This window comes from Protomyctophum parallelum (assembly GCF_964188405.1).
Source record: "Protomyctophum parallelum genome assembly, chromosome: 4".
Classification (NCBI taxonomy): domain Eukaryota; kingdom Metazoa; phylum Chordata; class Actinopteri; order Myctophiformes; family Myctophidae; genus Protomyctophum; species Protomyctophum parallelum.
The window spans coordinates 28210354-28227853 of record NC_139700.1 but is presented as its reverse complement, the minus strand read 5'-3'; the positions used below and the strand labels follow the sequence as shown (position 1 = coordinate 28227853).

The 17500-nt window shown below is 45.7% G+C and overlaps 1 protein-coding gene across 1 annotated transcript in view; it reads right to left on the bottom strand.

Annotated features, from left to right (window-relative positions):
- The window catches only part of mrpl23 (mitochondrial ribosomal protein L23), a 71521-nt gene that overhangs the window by 53506 nt on the left and 515 nt on the right, over positions 1-17500 (bottom strand). The window contains exons 2-3 of the mRNA XM_083763147.1: positions 12595-12717; positions 3780-3862 (exon numbers count right to left, since the gene is read on the bottom strand). Of these exons, the coding sequence (XP_083619273.1) occupies positions 3780-3862; positions 12595-12717 (206 nt within the window). The remainder of the gene's footprint in view (positions 1-3779; positions 3863-12594; positions 12718-17500) is intronic.

The following is a 17500-nucleotide window of genomic DNA, read 5'->3' as shown; positions in this document are numbered from 1 at the left end:
GCTTTGGGATTGTGGTTTGGCAGCCGGCTATCACGTTACAAATCCCAGGCCAGAGTTGTAGCCATGGCAACGTCTTCCAAAATACCCCTGCCGCCCAAGGAGGGAAGAAAGGGTCGTTCTGCGCCCCTCTCCCCCCCCCCCATCTTCTCCCCGCTCACCGTCTTTTATGGTGCCAATGAAGTGGAACTCCTGACGCAGGCAGGGATACCTACTCTGACGCACCTCGGAATCGCCAGGGGCCCCGGAGTCTCTTGCCTTCTTTTCTCCCTCTCTCCCTCTCTCCATCGTTTACTTGCTTTCTTCCCTCCCGAGGGGCTTTCCTTATCCCGAGCTTTTAAAGACACAACCCTAATAAACACAGCCTTAATGGGTCCTGCACCATGTAACAGGGCTAGGCGCCTCTCACACTCCCCTCCCGCCCGCCTCACATCTCTCGTCTCTCCAGAGTTAGAGGGGGCTCCTCGTGGCCCTTCAAGGCCGCAAACTGAGGGGGCTCGTGCCTCGCTCGTCCTCCTAATGCAGACACCCCCTGTCCTCTCTCTCTCTCTCTCTCTCTCTCTCTCTCTCTCTCTCTCTCTCTCTCTCTCTCTCTCTCTCTCTCTCTCTCTCTCTCTCTCTCTGCTCTTCCATGAGCTTGCAAATTCCTAGCCTTGTAAAAGAGCCTGCGAAAAAGCCCATGCAAAACCCAAAACGTTTCCTCCATCGTAAAAAGCCAAGAGGATCATTTAGTCGATGACATAACACGGGCCAAGCTCTATGATCATCCCCAACTGTTAAAAAGAAAGGGGAGGGGAGGTTCTGTGTGTGTGTGTGTGTGTGTGTGTGTGTGTGTGTGTGTGGGGGGGGGGGGGGGGGGGGGTAGGGGGTTGCTGTAGGTTGTGTAACTCTGTTTTGCCCACTCCGGCCCTGAAGCCATACATTTAAGTAAGTACCATATGCATGTGTGGAGAGAGTGTGGAGTGTCCCGGGACGTTTGGAGGTCAGAGTGCTAGAGCAGCAGATTGCCAGATAAGCAGCTGTGTGTGTTTGGGGAGGGGGTGATGGTGAAGGGTGGGGGCTGGGTCAATCACGCTAACCACCGCCACAGCTAGCCCCGCAAAGACACTCAGTCAATGGCAAAGCTGGCTAGCTCGAATGCTAAATTAGCCGGTAGCTGCAGCTAACGCCTGCTGGTGTGGCCTCTGAGCAGAATTAATTTGACATTGTGCAGCTTAAAAACGTGCTCCCATCTGGGACGCACTGGTGGCTCAACCGGTTTAATCTCAGCATATTGGGTTCGATTCCCGGGCTCAAGACCGGCGCTGTGCGTCATCCATGCTCTCTATCCTCTCGTCACTGTCATAACTCAGTAAAAGATTGGTCCGTTGAGCTCAAGAGCACACTAGTCGAAGAAGCATGGCTTGGCTTCAAAACCAAATTTACATCAGTACTGAACAACATGGCTCCCCTGAGAACCCTCAGGGTCAAAACCCACCCGGAGCCATGGATGAATTCGGACATACTGACTGCAGTGAAAGCCAGAGACAAAAAATGCTCTAAAATGCAAGTCAAAGCTTGCCAAACGCTTCAACAGTGATCTCCAAGCTCAGCTTGACAACCTAAAAACTCAACGAATCAAGCCAAGAAACATTGTTACTGCCATGACCAAATCTGAAAAAATAAACTTTATCAATGATGAAGCCGAGGAAAACAAAAACAATCCTCAGGAGCTCTGGAAGCTACTCAACAATCAACTAGGCTGCGGTCAGAAACTGAAAACCAGGTTCAGAAACATAAACATCAAATCCAACGACACCCTCATCACTGACAAGCTTGATGTGGCCAACTACTTAAACATCTTTACAAACATAGCAACAACGCTGGTTAACAAACTACCCTCCCACTCTGGGCATTTTGATGTAGAGCACATCAAAGCCTTCTACAAAATCCTAGGTGTTTGTAAAGACGATTTTAAACTGGTAATGGTAACAACCGATGAGGTACTTAAAAAACTGAGTGCCCTGCAACCGCACAAGGCCACTATGTGGTTTTAGATATTTTAGATCATCATGGACGACACTAGGCTCACTTCCTTCCTGGACTACAATTCCCATAATGCTTTGGTGCACTTCTCCTCCTTGTGGATAGGGGGAGGGCTGTCTTACTGAGACAACATGTAGTCCAGGAAGGAAGTGAGACCATTGTCTGTGACATCATGGACACTGCTAAAATCTTAAAGATCTAAAACCACATATTACACACATAAAGACCACAGGAAAGTGTTCTAAATCTGGGGTGCATACTTAGTTTAGACTAGTCATTGGTTAGACATGGGTTAAGGTTAGGTTTAGGTGTGCTGCCCCGTGGGAGGTTAGGTTTAGGGTGAGGGTTTGAGATAGGTTGTAGTTGTAGGACTAATGACTGGTCTAACCAATGACCAAAAACTGTCTAAACTAAGTACTGCACCACTAAATCTTGTAAACGTCCTTAAGATTATAATTTTTTTGCAAAGAATGGTTAGGTGTCCCTTAATTAACGAAAATACATCGCATGGATGCACCTGGGACGTATCCTCAGTGATGTATCCCAAGGACATCGGGGTTTATGGTCTCATACCACTCAGGTGACCCAGCAGGGGTGATCAAGTCCCGACTTACGTCCCAGTAGCTACCCTCGATCAGACCCAGGGGCGAAGTGTCCTTGAGCAAGACTCTGGACCCTGCCCTAATTACTCTCGATGTGCAGGTTGGTGCCTTGCATGGTTTCCACCGGCATCGGTGTGTAAATGTGTGTGAATGGGTGAATGTAATGCACAATCTCTGTAGAGTGCCTTGGATAAAGGCTCTGTATAAATGCACCATTTAGACCCACTAGGGAAAGACCATGGGACACACAATCCGCCGCTCGAGAACTACTCTGCCGGGACTGGTAGGTATAGACAAATCTGACGCATGGAAGGACTAGGCCCTCTGGGTTGACACAGGACCTGTGCGTTGCACCAGACACTTCATTCAGTAGTGGTGGATTTTTGACCCTGCAGTGGTGCTGCAGGCACCGCTTGCGGCTTGAATGGCCCTCCTAAAGGCCTCACTGAGGGTTTTATGGACTTCCTCCTCACGGAAGACACAGGCTGTGGCGCCAACCTATACTGCTCCCGGGTGCCGTCTACATTCCGGCTGTCAACCAGTCTCTCCGGTGGTCACCAGACTATACCTGGTTGTCACATAGTCTATTCCTATGAGGCACTATAAATACAATACCTAAGAACGAAAATACACTGCATGTAGCTACCCTCAATCAGACCAACTAGGGAAAAACCAGGGCCACACAGTCCGCCGTTCCAGAACTGTTCTGCCGGGACTGGTAGGTAGACCAATCTGGCGCATGGAAGGACTAGGCTCTGTGGGTTGACTCCTGTCAACCCCCCTCCTACATCACACCAGGTCCACTCCTGCTCTCACCAGGTCCAGGACCTGTGCGTTGCACCAGACTCCCAGCACCTTTATCTACCTGTAAAGGTCAGTGTCAAAGCTAAATGAATGACCTGCCTTGGTGGTGGATAGATAATAATCACTCACACTATCTCAATGTAGCTTTTATTTCAGTAGGCCCTACCTTGATGAAGAAGACAGCTCAGCTCTGAGGGACACTGGTGGCATACTCATGGCTCTGTCAGTACACCAGTTGCCTGTGTGTGTGTGCGTGTGTGCGTGTGTGTGTGTGCGCGTGTGTGTGTGTGTGTGTGTGTGTGTGTGTGTATGCCTGTGCCTGTGTGCGTGCATGCCTGTGTTGGGCCTCACCAAACTGTATCCGCGTCCGGACTGCTCCTACAGGAACATTGTAGATCTTCTCCAGGTAGTTCCTCACGTCACACTTGGTCATTCTGTCAACAGACATGCCCAGGAGACAGAGACGGAGACGGAGGGGATGGAATCAGCGAAGAGAACACATGTGAAGCCATAGAAAAGAGGACAAGAGGAGTTATGGATAGCGTCCAACAACCGCCGACGTGTATGTGTGTGTGTGTGTGTGTGTGTGTGTGTGTGTGTGTGTGTGTCTGTGCACGCCACGTGCGTGCGTGCGTGTGTGTGTGTGTGTGTGTGTCTGTGTGCCACGTGCGTGCGTGTGTGTGTCTGTGTGCACGCCGCGTGCGCGTGTGTGTGTGCATGTGAGGGTGTTTGTGTCAGGACTCTACATAGCTAAACTGCTCGCAGCACATAACTCTACGTTCACTTCATTGACACAGGAATGATGTATATTATGGCAAAACTGACAAGACACTCCCCATAAACTATGATATTATTTCCCCAGCTGTAACTGACAGGGCACTCCCATATATATAAAGCCATATTCAGCTCTCATATTGTCCAAGTCGAAGGGAGAGAGATGCGAGTGTCGGTTCATCCAATTACCCATCTGGATGTATCGATCGCGCCCAGTGAAACCCAACACAGGAAGTGGGGCCTGGCATCAGCGCACAGGCCGGGGACCATCCCCGCTACGGCTTGGCCTCCTGGGCCAGTAGCATGTGGAATGGATTGATCGGGCCAGAGGAAGTAAGGCTTTTAACTGCTAATCAATCTGGCCAATTGGATTAGCTCGGTAGACAGCACTTCCCAAATGCGTTCGACAAAGTGCTTAATAGCAACGCTTGCGGTTTGAAGTGAGTGCCTCAGATATGGGGGTCTTTCGATGATCCATCGCCTCATATACGCTCCATTGATAGAAGTGACTTCACGTAATCGGTGCCTCTATTTTCCCCCCTTTCTCGGCGGGAACAACGTGACACCTCCTCGAGTTGTAAGTAACACCAGAATGTGTGTGCCGCAAACATTTTTTCCCAGAGAAAATCCCTACAGTGAACACAAGGGTTTCCTTGTAGTTAAGCAGGCTGACGTAACGGCTTTAGCTGCATGCCGTATGAACAATAGCCTTAAATACTGACACTTACGCAGACATAATTCACAATTAGGACCAAGACACCAAGTCATTTCCTGTAGCACAGGCTGCACTTACTGACATAACAAAGCTGGCATTGAGACCAGCTAGACACAGTAGTAACTGACTGGACCAATAATTAGCCAGAGACTTTGTGATTTTTTCCAAATAACCCAAACCCACAATAATGCCCCGCGGCGGTACCGCGCCGCCAAGAGAACAATACACGTTTGATTTCACCATTTCAGGAAGCATAATCCAATAACGTTACTGCTCTGGGGCAGGGAGCATTTTTCTCTCTCCCACTCCCAGACACACCATCTACATCCAAGTTCGGAATTTCCCACATTAAGACAGTGGCCTTTCAGACAAGAGGAGAAATAAGAACCCCCCCCCCCCCCCCCTTCTCCTCCTCTGGAGGGGGCGAGGGGAGTAAAAAAAGAAGTATCTGTGCCAAAATCAGCTGGGGAGAGACCACATATTTGAGAAAATGGGTGAAGTGAACTCATTTGGGTCTCCATTTCGATCCCTTTGAACCGGTCCACAGGAGAGAGAAGGGTTTCCTAAGCGACGCCACCAACAGATGCACCTCCGGGGTCTGTTTGCACCCGTCCCACCCTCCCTCCCTCATCTACCCCGTCTCACAGTGTGTGTGCCAGGGGGCTGGGGGAGGTGGTGGGGGGGTGAAGCAGAGCAGAGTGACTGGGGGTACTTGAGCTGAAGAGAGGTGGAAAGATGAACAGAGAGAGAGAGAGAGAGAGAGAGAGAGAGAGAGAGAGAGAGAGAGAGAGAGAGAGAGAGAGAGAGAGAGAGAGAGAGAGAGAGAGAGAGAGAGAGAGAGAGAGAGAGAGAGAGAGAGAGAGAGCGCAATTGTGCAGAGAGAAGGGGATTCCTAGAAAGCAGAAAGGGTGGGGGGCGGGGGGGAGGGGGGGGAGGAGAAGAGAGGAAAGGAAGAGAGGGGAAGTGGCTCAGGGACTACCAAGTCCCCTCTGGATCATTAGAGAAAGAACACTGATCCTGATTAAAGAGGGGAGCGATCTCTAAATCCCTGCTGCCATTGCTACTACGATTAGCCCGCTGCCACTGCCACCACACACACGTGCATGCCACACATGCTACACACACGCCACACCACACACAGAATTAAGAAAATGCACAAGCAGTCAGGTTTGCTTAAGTCAGTTTTGCTGTATGGCTCGGAATGCTGGCGAGTGGTGGAGAGTGACATGAATAAGATCAACTCATTCCACAATATCTCCGGAAGATATGTCGCATCTTTTGGACCAGAAAAGATCTCCAACGAGGACCTGTACCTAAAGATAAACTGTTACAATGTGGTACTGGAAATCAAACACAGACGGCTCGGACATGTCCTTTGGAATGGATCAGAACAGCATTCCTAAAGTAGCCCTAAGATGGACCCCACCTGGAAAGAGGAGACAAGGGAGGCCAAAAACAACCTGGCGGAGAACTGTGACCTCAGAACTGTGACCTCAGAACTGAAGATCTGTGCCCCATGTCAAATCTGACATGGGGCACAACATGCTGCCCAGGATAGGACCAGATGGAAGCAGATAGTCGCAGCCTTATGTTCCACCAAGAGCAAAGAGGATTCAGTAAATAATTAGTAGTCAGGTTTGCTGCTTGCTTGTGTGAAATGTCATACAATTCTTCACTGCTACAATCAATTCATCCCATTAAATGCTACATGAATCGCATTACTTGCTTCCAAACAACAACCTGGTATCGAATCCTAAGAACAGGAAGCCCCGCCAGGCTGAAAGTCTGGCAGAGATGTCAAGATATATAAGATAAATCAGGCTAAACTTAAACAAAAGCCACAGTAACTCCAGGACTGAAGCAGGAAACATTTGATCATCATCATAATATACACACCCATCTGACACCAGAGGCTAGCCTTTCACACCGTTATTCTGCCTCCTTAACTGCCCGGCCCTGCCCTCTCAGCGAGAATGAATACCTGTCTTCTGCAGCTGCCACGGCTAAGGGCATCGGTCCTTGGCAACTGGTATATATTTATATACAAATGCGCATGCTACACACATTCCAAGTGGTAACCCAAGCAAGGGATGAGGAGACTGCACAAAGACAGAACGGACAAAGGGCATCAGATAACACACATGATGGTTTTAGGTTCACACATGTTCCACTGTTGCCAAGTAGTTCTGAGAGGAATAAAGCTGGCAATCGTTTGTGGCGGAGCCCCGAAGCAAAGTAATCAAAAGTTGTTGTTTGCTGGGCATTGTGGGAGGGCGAGGTGAAGAGAGGAAAAGACGTAGGGGCCAAAATCTGATCTGAAAAGCTGGCCAAAAGGAAAACCGACGCCATTGAAAAACGGACAGGTTTTCAGAAGGAAGGAACACAGTGATCCTTGGCTCTTTGTCTTTGCCCACCTGTGTGACACCGTCGTGCTTGAGACAACGTAGCAGATTTGTGGGGAGTGCAGCTTAACAAGGCACATTTCAAAACGTGAGCCCTCCCCGTGCCACAATGATACTTGCTAGATGTTTCCTATTGTCCAATTTAACCTACACCGTTCGGAGCCAAAAGGGATTTGAGTATCAGTTCCAGTTTGTTAAGATGGTCTGTTGTTTTCACCTGTGCTGGGAAAAAAAGCACGTGAGAGAAGTGGGTGAAAGGCCACAGGTGCACAGCGACATCTTAGTCATACAACTCAAGAATATAAAGAACAGTCAATCTTTGAGGAAAAATATTAGAAGTGGATCAGAGCGTGAATTTAGAGAGACGTAGAGAGAGAGAGAGCAGAAGTAGCTTGATGATGATTGAAGAAAAGCTCAAAGATGACTCCCTTTATCATTTAACAAGACACAAGAAGGATGCTCCTCCTTACAGCCAAAATTCAAGTTACTCTGCTCTTCCTCAAATTAAACAAATCCTCCAAGTGCACACACTAAATAGCACAGAAAAAGACTAAAGGGACTACATGCTAACTCATGTCTCTAACTGATAAGCATCACATAGCATCAGTAACACTCAAAAGGCAGTTAAATCTGCATGGGGCATGATGGGCCTTCCTAGTGTGTACTAACAATGATTTCATTTTTTCTGTCCCAATAATCGGGAACTTGTCTATCCGGGCCTCGCATTAATAAAAGGCAGAAAAAACCTCAATAAACACACACACACACACACACACACACACACACACACACACACACACACACACACACACAGCTGGAATGTCCTGGTCACTCGCAATGTTGTGGGTTTGAGCGAGCCTCGCCTCCTTTGTTCGACGTAAACTCCTCTCTCTCTCTCATCTTAAATCTAATCTTAAAAAACCCACAGTCGGGTAAACACGCAAGGCAAACGGAACAAACGTGCACGCACGGGCATGCGAGTGCGTGTCCCATGCGCAAAGACCTGCGCGCGAGCGCCAACATCAAAGTGCATTGTGTCGGAGGGGCTTAGCGGTGAGAATGAAACAGGAGAGTTGTTCTCTGCGTAGATGAAAGGTGAAAGAAAGAAAGCCGCCCCTCATTGTCAGGCCAGCCTATTGTCAGGTTCAGGTTAGGATTCATGCACTTCACTACCTTAACCCTCCCATCCACCCACACAATACACGCACAAAACTTGCTCAACACCAAATATCAAGATCATAATAGCACGACTTTGTATGGACGGGAAGACATTAAGGAACCTGAGACCGGGCAGGGTCCGGGAGAAGGGATCGCTGAGGCACTAGGACTGTTCCCCCTGTCGAAGCGTACGAGCGCTGTGTGAAGGATTCCATTTATTGTTCAGCTTTTTATTGGTCGGACAAAAGCACCGAAATAGATCAAAGAGCAGGTCACCAGGAGTCACTTAGCTCCTTACACAGAACGAGAACAGTAAAAAAAAGACTCAAAACAGTTAGCTATATTCCATGACTCTCTAAATGACATCCTATGTCATAACATAAACGCAAGTCAATTTGTGTAAAACAAGACCAAAAGCAGTCTGTTTATGGAGTGGAGCAGGGGAAGGGGAAACAGAACTATTGCCATGGCGATCAAAATGCTGTTTGGTCCACTAGGGACAAAACAGTCAGCAGAGAGTACATGGCCCAATGTCTGAGAAGGGCCAAAGTTATATTGTTGAATGCTACTTGTAGTAGCAGAAAGCCAACATAATAGTGTACTGAATATCTTCTCGCATTCAACCTGTGTGTGTGTGTGTGTGTGTGTGTGTGTGTGTGTGTGTGTGTGTGTGTGTGTGTGTGTGTGTGTGTGTGTGTGTGTGTGTGTGTGTGTGTGTGTGTGTGTGTGTGTGTCTAAACCCTAGAAACATGATGTTCCTCCTGTAGGGCATATGGAACGCTGACGTTGTGAGCTTGTTTTTAAGCATCACATAGCATCACTCAAAAGGCAGTTCATGCGAGAGCTCACAATCTGCATGGGGCATGATGGGCCTTCCTAGTGTACTAGCAATGATTTCATTTTTTCTGTCCCAATAATCGGGAACTTGACGCGAGTTCAAATGCCGTGAGATGTCTATCCGGGCTGTCTGAGAAGGGCCAAAGTTATATTGTTGAATGCTACTGGTAGTAGCAGAAAGATTGACAGACGTGCATGTGGATGGGTGCGTCTCTAAACCCTAGAAACATGATGTTCCTCCTGTAGGGCATATGGAAGTGCTAATAGACCTCAAGAGATTGGAGGAACAATCAAAAGGGACTCAATTATCCAGCAGAGAGATGGTGGGAAATGAGAGCGCTGCACACAACCGACCCGTTTCTCAAACAACAGGATACAACCAAAGAAGAGGGGATTGGTTTTGGATGTGTGTTAAAAAAATGAAGGGCTCAAAAGGAGAACACAAACAGAACGGAGGAACCGACTGTATCTGTGCCTGCTCCTCTCAGGTGCTTCTGAGACAAAGGCTACGTTGTTGGGTTGCTCCCGTGTGAACGACACCATTACTGCCGGTCCTTAACAGCTGTTCAGTTCCACCGCTGCCCAACGGCCTCCTATAACCTCCTCGGGACATACATACTCTTTGTGTGTGTGTGTGTGTGTGCGTGTGCGTGTGTGTGTGTTTGTGTGTGTGTGTGTGTATATATATAATGTTGCCACTTGCCCTGACCTAATATACCTATAGTGTTGCCCTGACCGGCAATCTTCAGTAACCTGTGAGCAGGGGTGGTGGTAATCATTATTATCGTTTATCGGGAAAAAATCTAAACATTGTCCTCCGTCATACACTCGGATGAATTATTTTTGCTGAGCGGCATTATCCGGTACTATTTTGAACCCTCTATACTTATAGCAAAACTGAACATTTTTCAGTCTACGCCAAGGTCCCCATTTTCCCTAAACTTCTTTGCCTTTTGAGAAACATTTTAAAATACGTCAATCTAATAGCCGATCTACATCGACAGTTTCGACACGTTGTGAGCTTGTTTAAGGATAAGGAAAATAGGCACGCAAATCTCTTGGCCAAAAATAGCCGATCCACAAGCTCACAGCATGCAGAATATGGATCCCGGAGTTCCAAATGGTTAACAAAAGTAGCAAATCATCATGACATGAAAATGTAATGTTCATATATTTCCATCCCTAGGCGGGGGGGGGGGGGGGGGGGGGGCTGTAAGTGTGTGTCCTTCAGTGCTCTATATGCGTACAACCGAACCGAGGACCATGACAAGCACTAAAAGTGTGTGAAGCACACGCTTGGGGTTTCAGTAGCATATCAGTCAGTAATGCACCTCTCCCAGCCAGGCCAGGCATCAAAGGCTGTAGGGAAAACACCCATACGCCCTTATATACACACATGCACCCTGCACTTACCCGTCCGCTCACACACCCTTCTCCCGGCTCACACCGACCCAAAGCCACTCATGTATGCAATGCACACACACACACACACACACACACACGCACACGCACACGCACACACACACGCACAAATTACATAAGCACCCTAGGAGTTTGGCAGAGACGTCGAGGTAGGAATGAGAGTGGTAGCCCACGCACCTGGATGAATAGATTACAGTGTAAGCCCCACTAGAGAAGACTCAAGATGCTCTTGCTTCGAACTTCAATTTATCTCCCCCAGTGCGGGCTGTGTGGGCCTCTGGCTGCCTGAGGGGAACCGCTATCCTCACTGACCTTGGCTGGAGGGGAATGGTCACCGCCGGGTCATCCCTAGTACTTAGTGAAGATTAATTTGGGCTCACTCTAGCACTTTGTGACAGCAGATATATCAGTCAAAAACCACGGGGTCCTACGGAGAACAACACGTTCCCCTCACATCTTGTGTGGGGAACATTCCCATGCAAAGTTAGCGGGCAGTTAAGGGGTGTTAAGTTTTTGCGCACTCCCTTGACCTCGAGCCTTGGATCCATATCAATTTCACTTTCTTTTTTACTGAAATGCACATTAATACGGTTTTTATCTGTGTGACTAACGTCTACCGTATGCCTGTTGATAGCATACTCCCACTGTTTTGTGCACTATAATAGCCTCACTCTTACAAATACCACCTCCACGTCAATGCTTCCCTTGTCATCAGTCCCACACAAGTCCTATTAAAAGGTAGCAAGAGAGGTCAAAGGAGCCATCCAACAGTGTGGGCTGGTGACTCGCATTTCCTTTTGCAAGGTTGGCACACCACCCGGTGGCCAAGAAGGTCAACTACAGCTCAGCTTTTAAATGTTTTACATTAAAAAATCATGTTTGTGATTAAAGTTATTCAAGTAGACCCGGCTATTTCCAGAGATGAGCACTAGTATTTAATAGAGGTGCATGATTATGAAATTATGACCGATATCTGATCCGATTCACGACTGAATGACTACTGAATGAGACGAGTACACAAATTAAATGTATTAAAAACATCTGTATCGGCCGATATTGGCCTTAAACCAATTAATTTAGCAGATTTTATTTTATAATAATTATGTTGAAAAATAAATTTAAAAAAGCTTGAAAAAGCCTTTTGTGATGATGAAGGCTGCAAATTCTATCTGTGTTGTCTGGGGAATCTTTGAAAAGAGTCAACAAGTTGGTACATTCAAAATACAGAATGAGATCATATCGACATTGGTTATATCGGTTATCGGTCATAACAGAAATTCATTATATCGGATATCGGCCAAAATGTCTCATCGGCACATCCCTAAAAAAAAATTATAATAAAGTTGAACATGGAATGGGCACGGAATGCACAGTTCTGTGTGTTTGTGTGTATGAGCATGGAATGTGCTCGGCTGATTGGCTGAACACGAAATGTGATAAGAGCGCCCCTCACTTCAGACGAGTGTGATTTTTTTGCATATCAGATGCAATCAAATAACTGAATGTCATAGGACAGAAGATAATAGAGCAGTGGTTCTCAAGGTGGGGGTACTGGGGCGGGGGGGGGGGGGTTCAGGGGGGTACGCAGCAAAATTAGTTAATATACTGTAGCAGTCACAATCATTTTAATCACTTTAATCCTATACTACAGCTCATAGCATTGCACTTGTAGATCTATTGTTGAACCAAAAATTCAAGTGAACATTTTTACTCAAATCTTTGCTTCTAGGGGTCCCTCCCTGGCACAATCGGTGTATGAATGTGTGTGTGAATGGGTGAATGTAATACACAATCTATGTAAAGCGCCTTGGATAAAGGTGCTATATACAGTAAATGCACCAACAAAAAAAAAACTTACTCCATGGGTATGCGGAACTGGACCGTGTCTGGAGGCTGCTCCTTCCCCGGCCGCACCAGTGTCAGGAACCAGTTTGGTCTGAAGATCCTCAGCTGGGGATCTCCCAGCTGGTAGACTGGGTGTCTGGACGAGGAACAGAATCAGAAAGTAACATGGGTGAATGTCTTGGTTGTGCAGGCTCATCATTGCAGTAAAAGATAGAGAGAAGAGCATAGAGTGCGTAGTACATACAGTATGACTAATCGATGATACAAATGTGAATGCATAATAAGAATAAATAAAAGGTCATGAATGTGATGTACGTGTATAATATAAAGAGTCTTTATTAAAGCAAAAGACAAACTCAGTTCAGTCTGTGCAGTGTCACCAGACTAGTCGTGACGTCCGCGTATTTGATGATGACGTCGGGGCTGTGCGTGGCTGTACAGTCATGTGTACAAAGAATAGAGGAGAGGGCTCAGCACGCAGCCCTGAGGGGCTCCTGTGTTGAGGGACCGGGTCAGGGGGTCCGACGTGATGTTGCCCATCCTCACCACCTGACGGCGGCCAAACAGAAAGTCCAGTATCCAGCTGCACATGGTCGAGTGCAGGCCTAGGTCCCTGAGCTTTGTGTCCAGTCTGGTTGGGATGATGGCATTGAAAGCAGAAATGTAGTCCACAAAGAGCATCCGTTCCGTACACATCCATTCTTCCCCTCGTGTCTAAGGGGGTGAGTGCAGAGTGTACAGCCAAGGCAACTTCAGCATATATCTCCTCAGGCCCGACCGTCCAAAATAATCATATCTGAACTGCCCCCTCCGTGGAATTGTAGGAATTACATTTAGTTTGATTGGGTTCAATGGATAAATATTATGAAAATTGCAGACCTTCAGATCGGTAATTTCACAATGTATTCCTATTTCTTACATAATATTTCACAATGTGTTATCAAAAAGGCTCAAAAGAGATAGAATTGTAACTTTAAAAATGTTATGTTGTGTTTTATTGTACAGCACTTTGGACAACTTTGGTTGTTTTTAAATGTGCTTTCAAAAGGATCCCTGGATAATAAGAAAAATGTGCCTTAAAACATTATACTTGCCCTCTATAAGTAAAAATAAAAACACCTCAAATATTGTATTTCTTTCATGGAGTATCTTTTACTCAATATAGGAACTGCTCCCGTCCTAGTTGATGATGTCATTATGTCCATGTGTGGTCCAGCCCTATGGAATGCACATGCTAATAAAAAGTATTTAAAATATTGCTCTGATGCTCATATTATCCTTAGGAAGTATTACGTTGTTTTTTATTAGCATATACATTCCATAACATAGGGCTAGACCATTAGGGCATATGACAAATATCAACTTGTGACAGGAGCAGTTCCTATTGAGTGAAAGATTCTTTATTTATGAAAGAAATAAAATATTGAAGGTGTTTTATGATTTTATTTGTAGAGGGCAAGTAATAAGTATAATGTTTTAAGGCATATTTGTCTTATTACCCAGGGATCCTTTTAAAAACAAAACATATATTTGACTTGACTCGTTTAATGTAACATGCATAATACACAGAATACAAAAAAAACATTGTGGTAGCTCAATTTACCACAACTCTGTTACCCTCCAAATGCAAGCTTTTAAGTTAAAAGTTTTTGAAAATACAGAATGGCTTGATAAAAAACCAATAACCTTAGATGCATAAAATAAAGCATGAAATACGGATGTGTATATTACAGGAAACTCCTGTAAAACTTTCCAACAAACTCCGGTAAACTCCCGAATTGTACCATCACACCTGTATAGTTAGTTAGTTGCTGCGACAGTGAGGTCTAGCCAACACTAACTCGGGATTCCTGGATGGCTGCCCTCCACAAATTCCTATCCAACATCAGATTCTTGAGCTCTGCAGTGTTGTTAGCCAAGCTGTCACGCTGAAGCACGTCTACATAGGTGGTACGCTTCTTTCCCCTCCTGGCTTTGCCCTGGGTTGGCTCCCATAGGGTCAATTTACTTGCCTCCTCTCTCTGACTTTGTCCGTGACGCATGGTAGGTCCCCATAGAGGTCCACACCTGTATATTACCGTACAGTATATAACTGTATATGCCTGCTAAACTTGAGGTTTATGGACAAATCTAGTGCCCATAATTGCCCGTTAACTCCTCTTTTCACGCAGTGGAATCCGGTCGCCAACCTTAACGCATGTTCGACAACCTTAATCCGGTCGTTTTTCCGCATGTCGGACCAATGACTGGTCGGAAAAGCGTACAAACCCCGGCCTGGTGGAGACCTGAGGGGCACAGGTCTCTGCCTTAAATGTTATAGTAATAGTCCTAGACCATCAAGCATATATAACGGACCATTAAGAATATTTAAATATAACAGTATGCCTCTGCAGTACATTAAACGAATGGTTTCATTTTACATAAAGATGGAGTGCCGTAATTTCTGTATTTTGTTTGTGTTTATGTGTTTATGTTTGTGTTTATGAGGTGACAATACTTAATTACACGACCCCTTTGTGGTTATGTGCAATGATGTCTTCCCTTTGGATTTAAGGTTTCTTCCTGGAGGCTGAAACCTTGACAGTCAAATGTGCCAATGAAAAAAACAGTGATATGGTGACATCACAATATCATCCCCTCCCCTAACCCCTCCCCCTTTATCATACAACAACAGCTGTGGATCACCACCCATCACCACCCACGAGGCACACCAGGCATACTAATGAAATGGTGGGCGTGTCCACATAAAAATGACATTTTAACAAATACTGTACACATTTTTGAAAAAAATCTTCCTCCTTATATAATACTAATACCTATACCTAATATGAAAAAATCACGGTATCCATCTTTAAAACACCAGCAACAAATTCTAGTCGCCCTGTAACAACAGAATTAAAGGCATTATCATCACATTGCTAAAATAATGGCCTATGTGAAAAATAATCCACCGTGATTCATAACATGTCTATGGTGGATTTTTATGAAACAAACGCTTTGCAGTTTGAAAGAGGATAATTCAAGCTTTCCCTACAGCTGCAATGTTGGTGAGTTTAACGTTGTTTAATACAAGCAGATCAGAAATGCAATTTGGATCAATGGGATGTCAATGGCGGGTATTGCAACTCTAGATTAATCTATTATTTAAAAAAAAATCAGACCCGTCTGAAGTGAGTGGTACTGTACTGTACTGTACTGTACTGTACTGTACTGTACTGTACTGTACTGTACTGTACTGTACTGTACTGTACTTCCTCCCTGGCCTGTGTATGTCTGTGTCTGTGCAACAGTGACACTTGGTGGTGAACAAACACTATTTTTGTGCTCGGACACAGCCAGGGACACAGGGACAGACCCAGGGACACAGGGTCCAGGACAGACACAGGGACACAGGGACAGACCCAGGGACACAGGGTCCAGGACAGACACAGGGACACAGGGACAGACCCAGGGACACAGGGACAGACCCAGGGACACAGGGTCCAGGACAGACCCAGGGACACAGGGACAGACCCAGGGACACAGCCACACACATAGCTGTATAATACATAGCCCTAGAACGGCTCTTGTTGTTACATACAGTATGTACAGTATTTCACATACAGAGCCATAGAACACCCTCCTTTATTTGTGGTAGACCGTTACCATGTGCGGCATGAATGTGATAAATGCTCCGTTTGTACTCACCCATTAAATTATTCCAAAGACGTGGAGTGAAAAATGGTCCTCTAGTTTTATATCCATGTGAAAGTTCTGGCACAAAACGCGTATTTAGTGAATTATCTCCACTTTTTCAAGAGATGCACACGGACGCCTTTCTCTCCGGCGAGGGGACGATTTTAGATATTTCCTGTTGTTTACCAAAGACGTCATCACAAATTGACCAAGGAAACACAAAAGTTTGGGTCACACAATTGGCAGGTGCTTTGCGATAGGTGCTGGGTAATTAATCACACCACCTGCCAATTGTGTGACCCAAACTTTTGTGTGTCTATGGTAAACAACAGGAAGTATCTAAAATCGTCCCCTCGCCGGAGAGAAAGGCGTCCGTGTGCATCTCTTGAAAAAGTGGAGATAATTCACTAAATACGCGTTTTGTGCCAGAACTTTCACATGGATATAAAACTAGAGGACCATTTTTCACTCCACGTCTTTGGAATAATTTAATGGGTGAGTACAAACGGAGCATTTATCACATTCATGCCGCACATGGTAACGGTCTACCACAAATAAAGGAGGGTGTTCTATGGCTCTGTATGTGAAATACTGTACATACTGTATGTAACAACAAGAGCCGTTCTAGGGCTATATAATACAGGACCTACTCACCACAGGGCCAACAGAACCAATATTCATAGTATCGTGGACCCTCTTGTAAACAAGTGTGATGCTTTATTGGTCGTCCACTCACAGTTAACAATAGTCTTTGTATTGAGTTGTGCTTGAAATGTAATTATGTGAACTGTTAATAAATATTTCAATCAATCAATATTTGTTGATTATACTGTTGATGCAGTTATGGTCTTTTTTAGGTATTAAAATGGATTGATTGATTGATTGTCATTGATTGATTGATTGATATTGATTGATTTGATTATGTGAGGTTGGTTATGTGGGGACCCCAGTGGGATTCCCGACCCACGGGTTGACAACCACTGAGTATAACCCCATCTCTATAACCCAAAGCTCGTCTTTGTCACAAAAGGCTGCAGGGCACAGATACATCAAAACAACTGTTAGCTGGCTTAGCTATTGCTACAGACAGCTATAGGCTATAGTCAACCACAGAACAGTGTGGTTTGCGCAATGGCTGTCTTGCGATGAAACGTAACTTTATTAAACGAGGGAGAAAGAAAACACGGGTATTAAAATAATATTAAAATAACTACATTGTTTCCAAAACAAACCAGCAGCGAGGG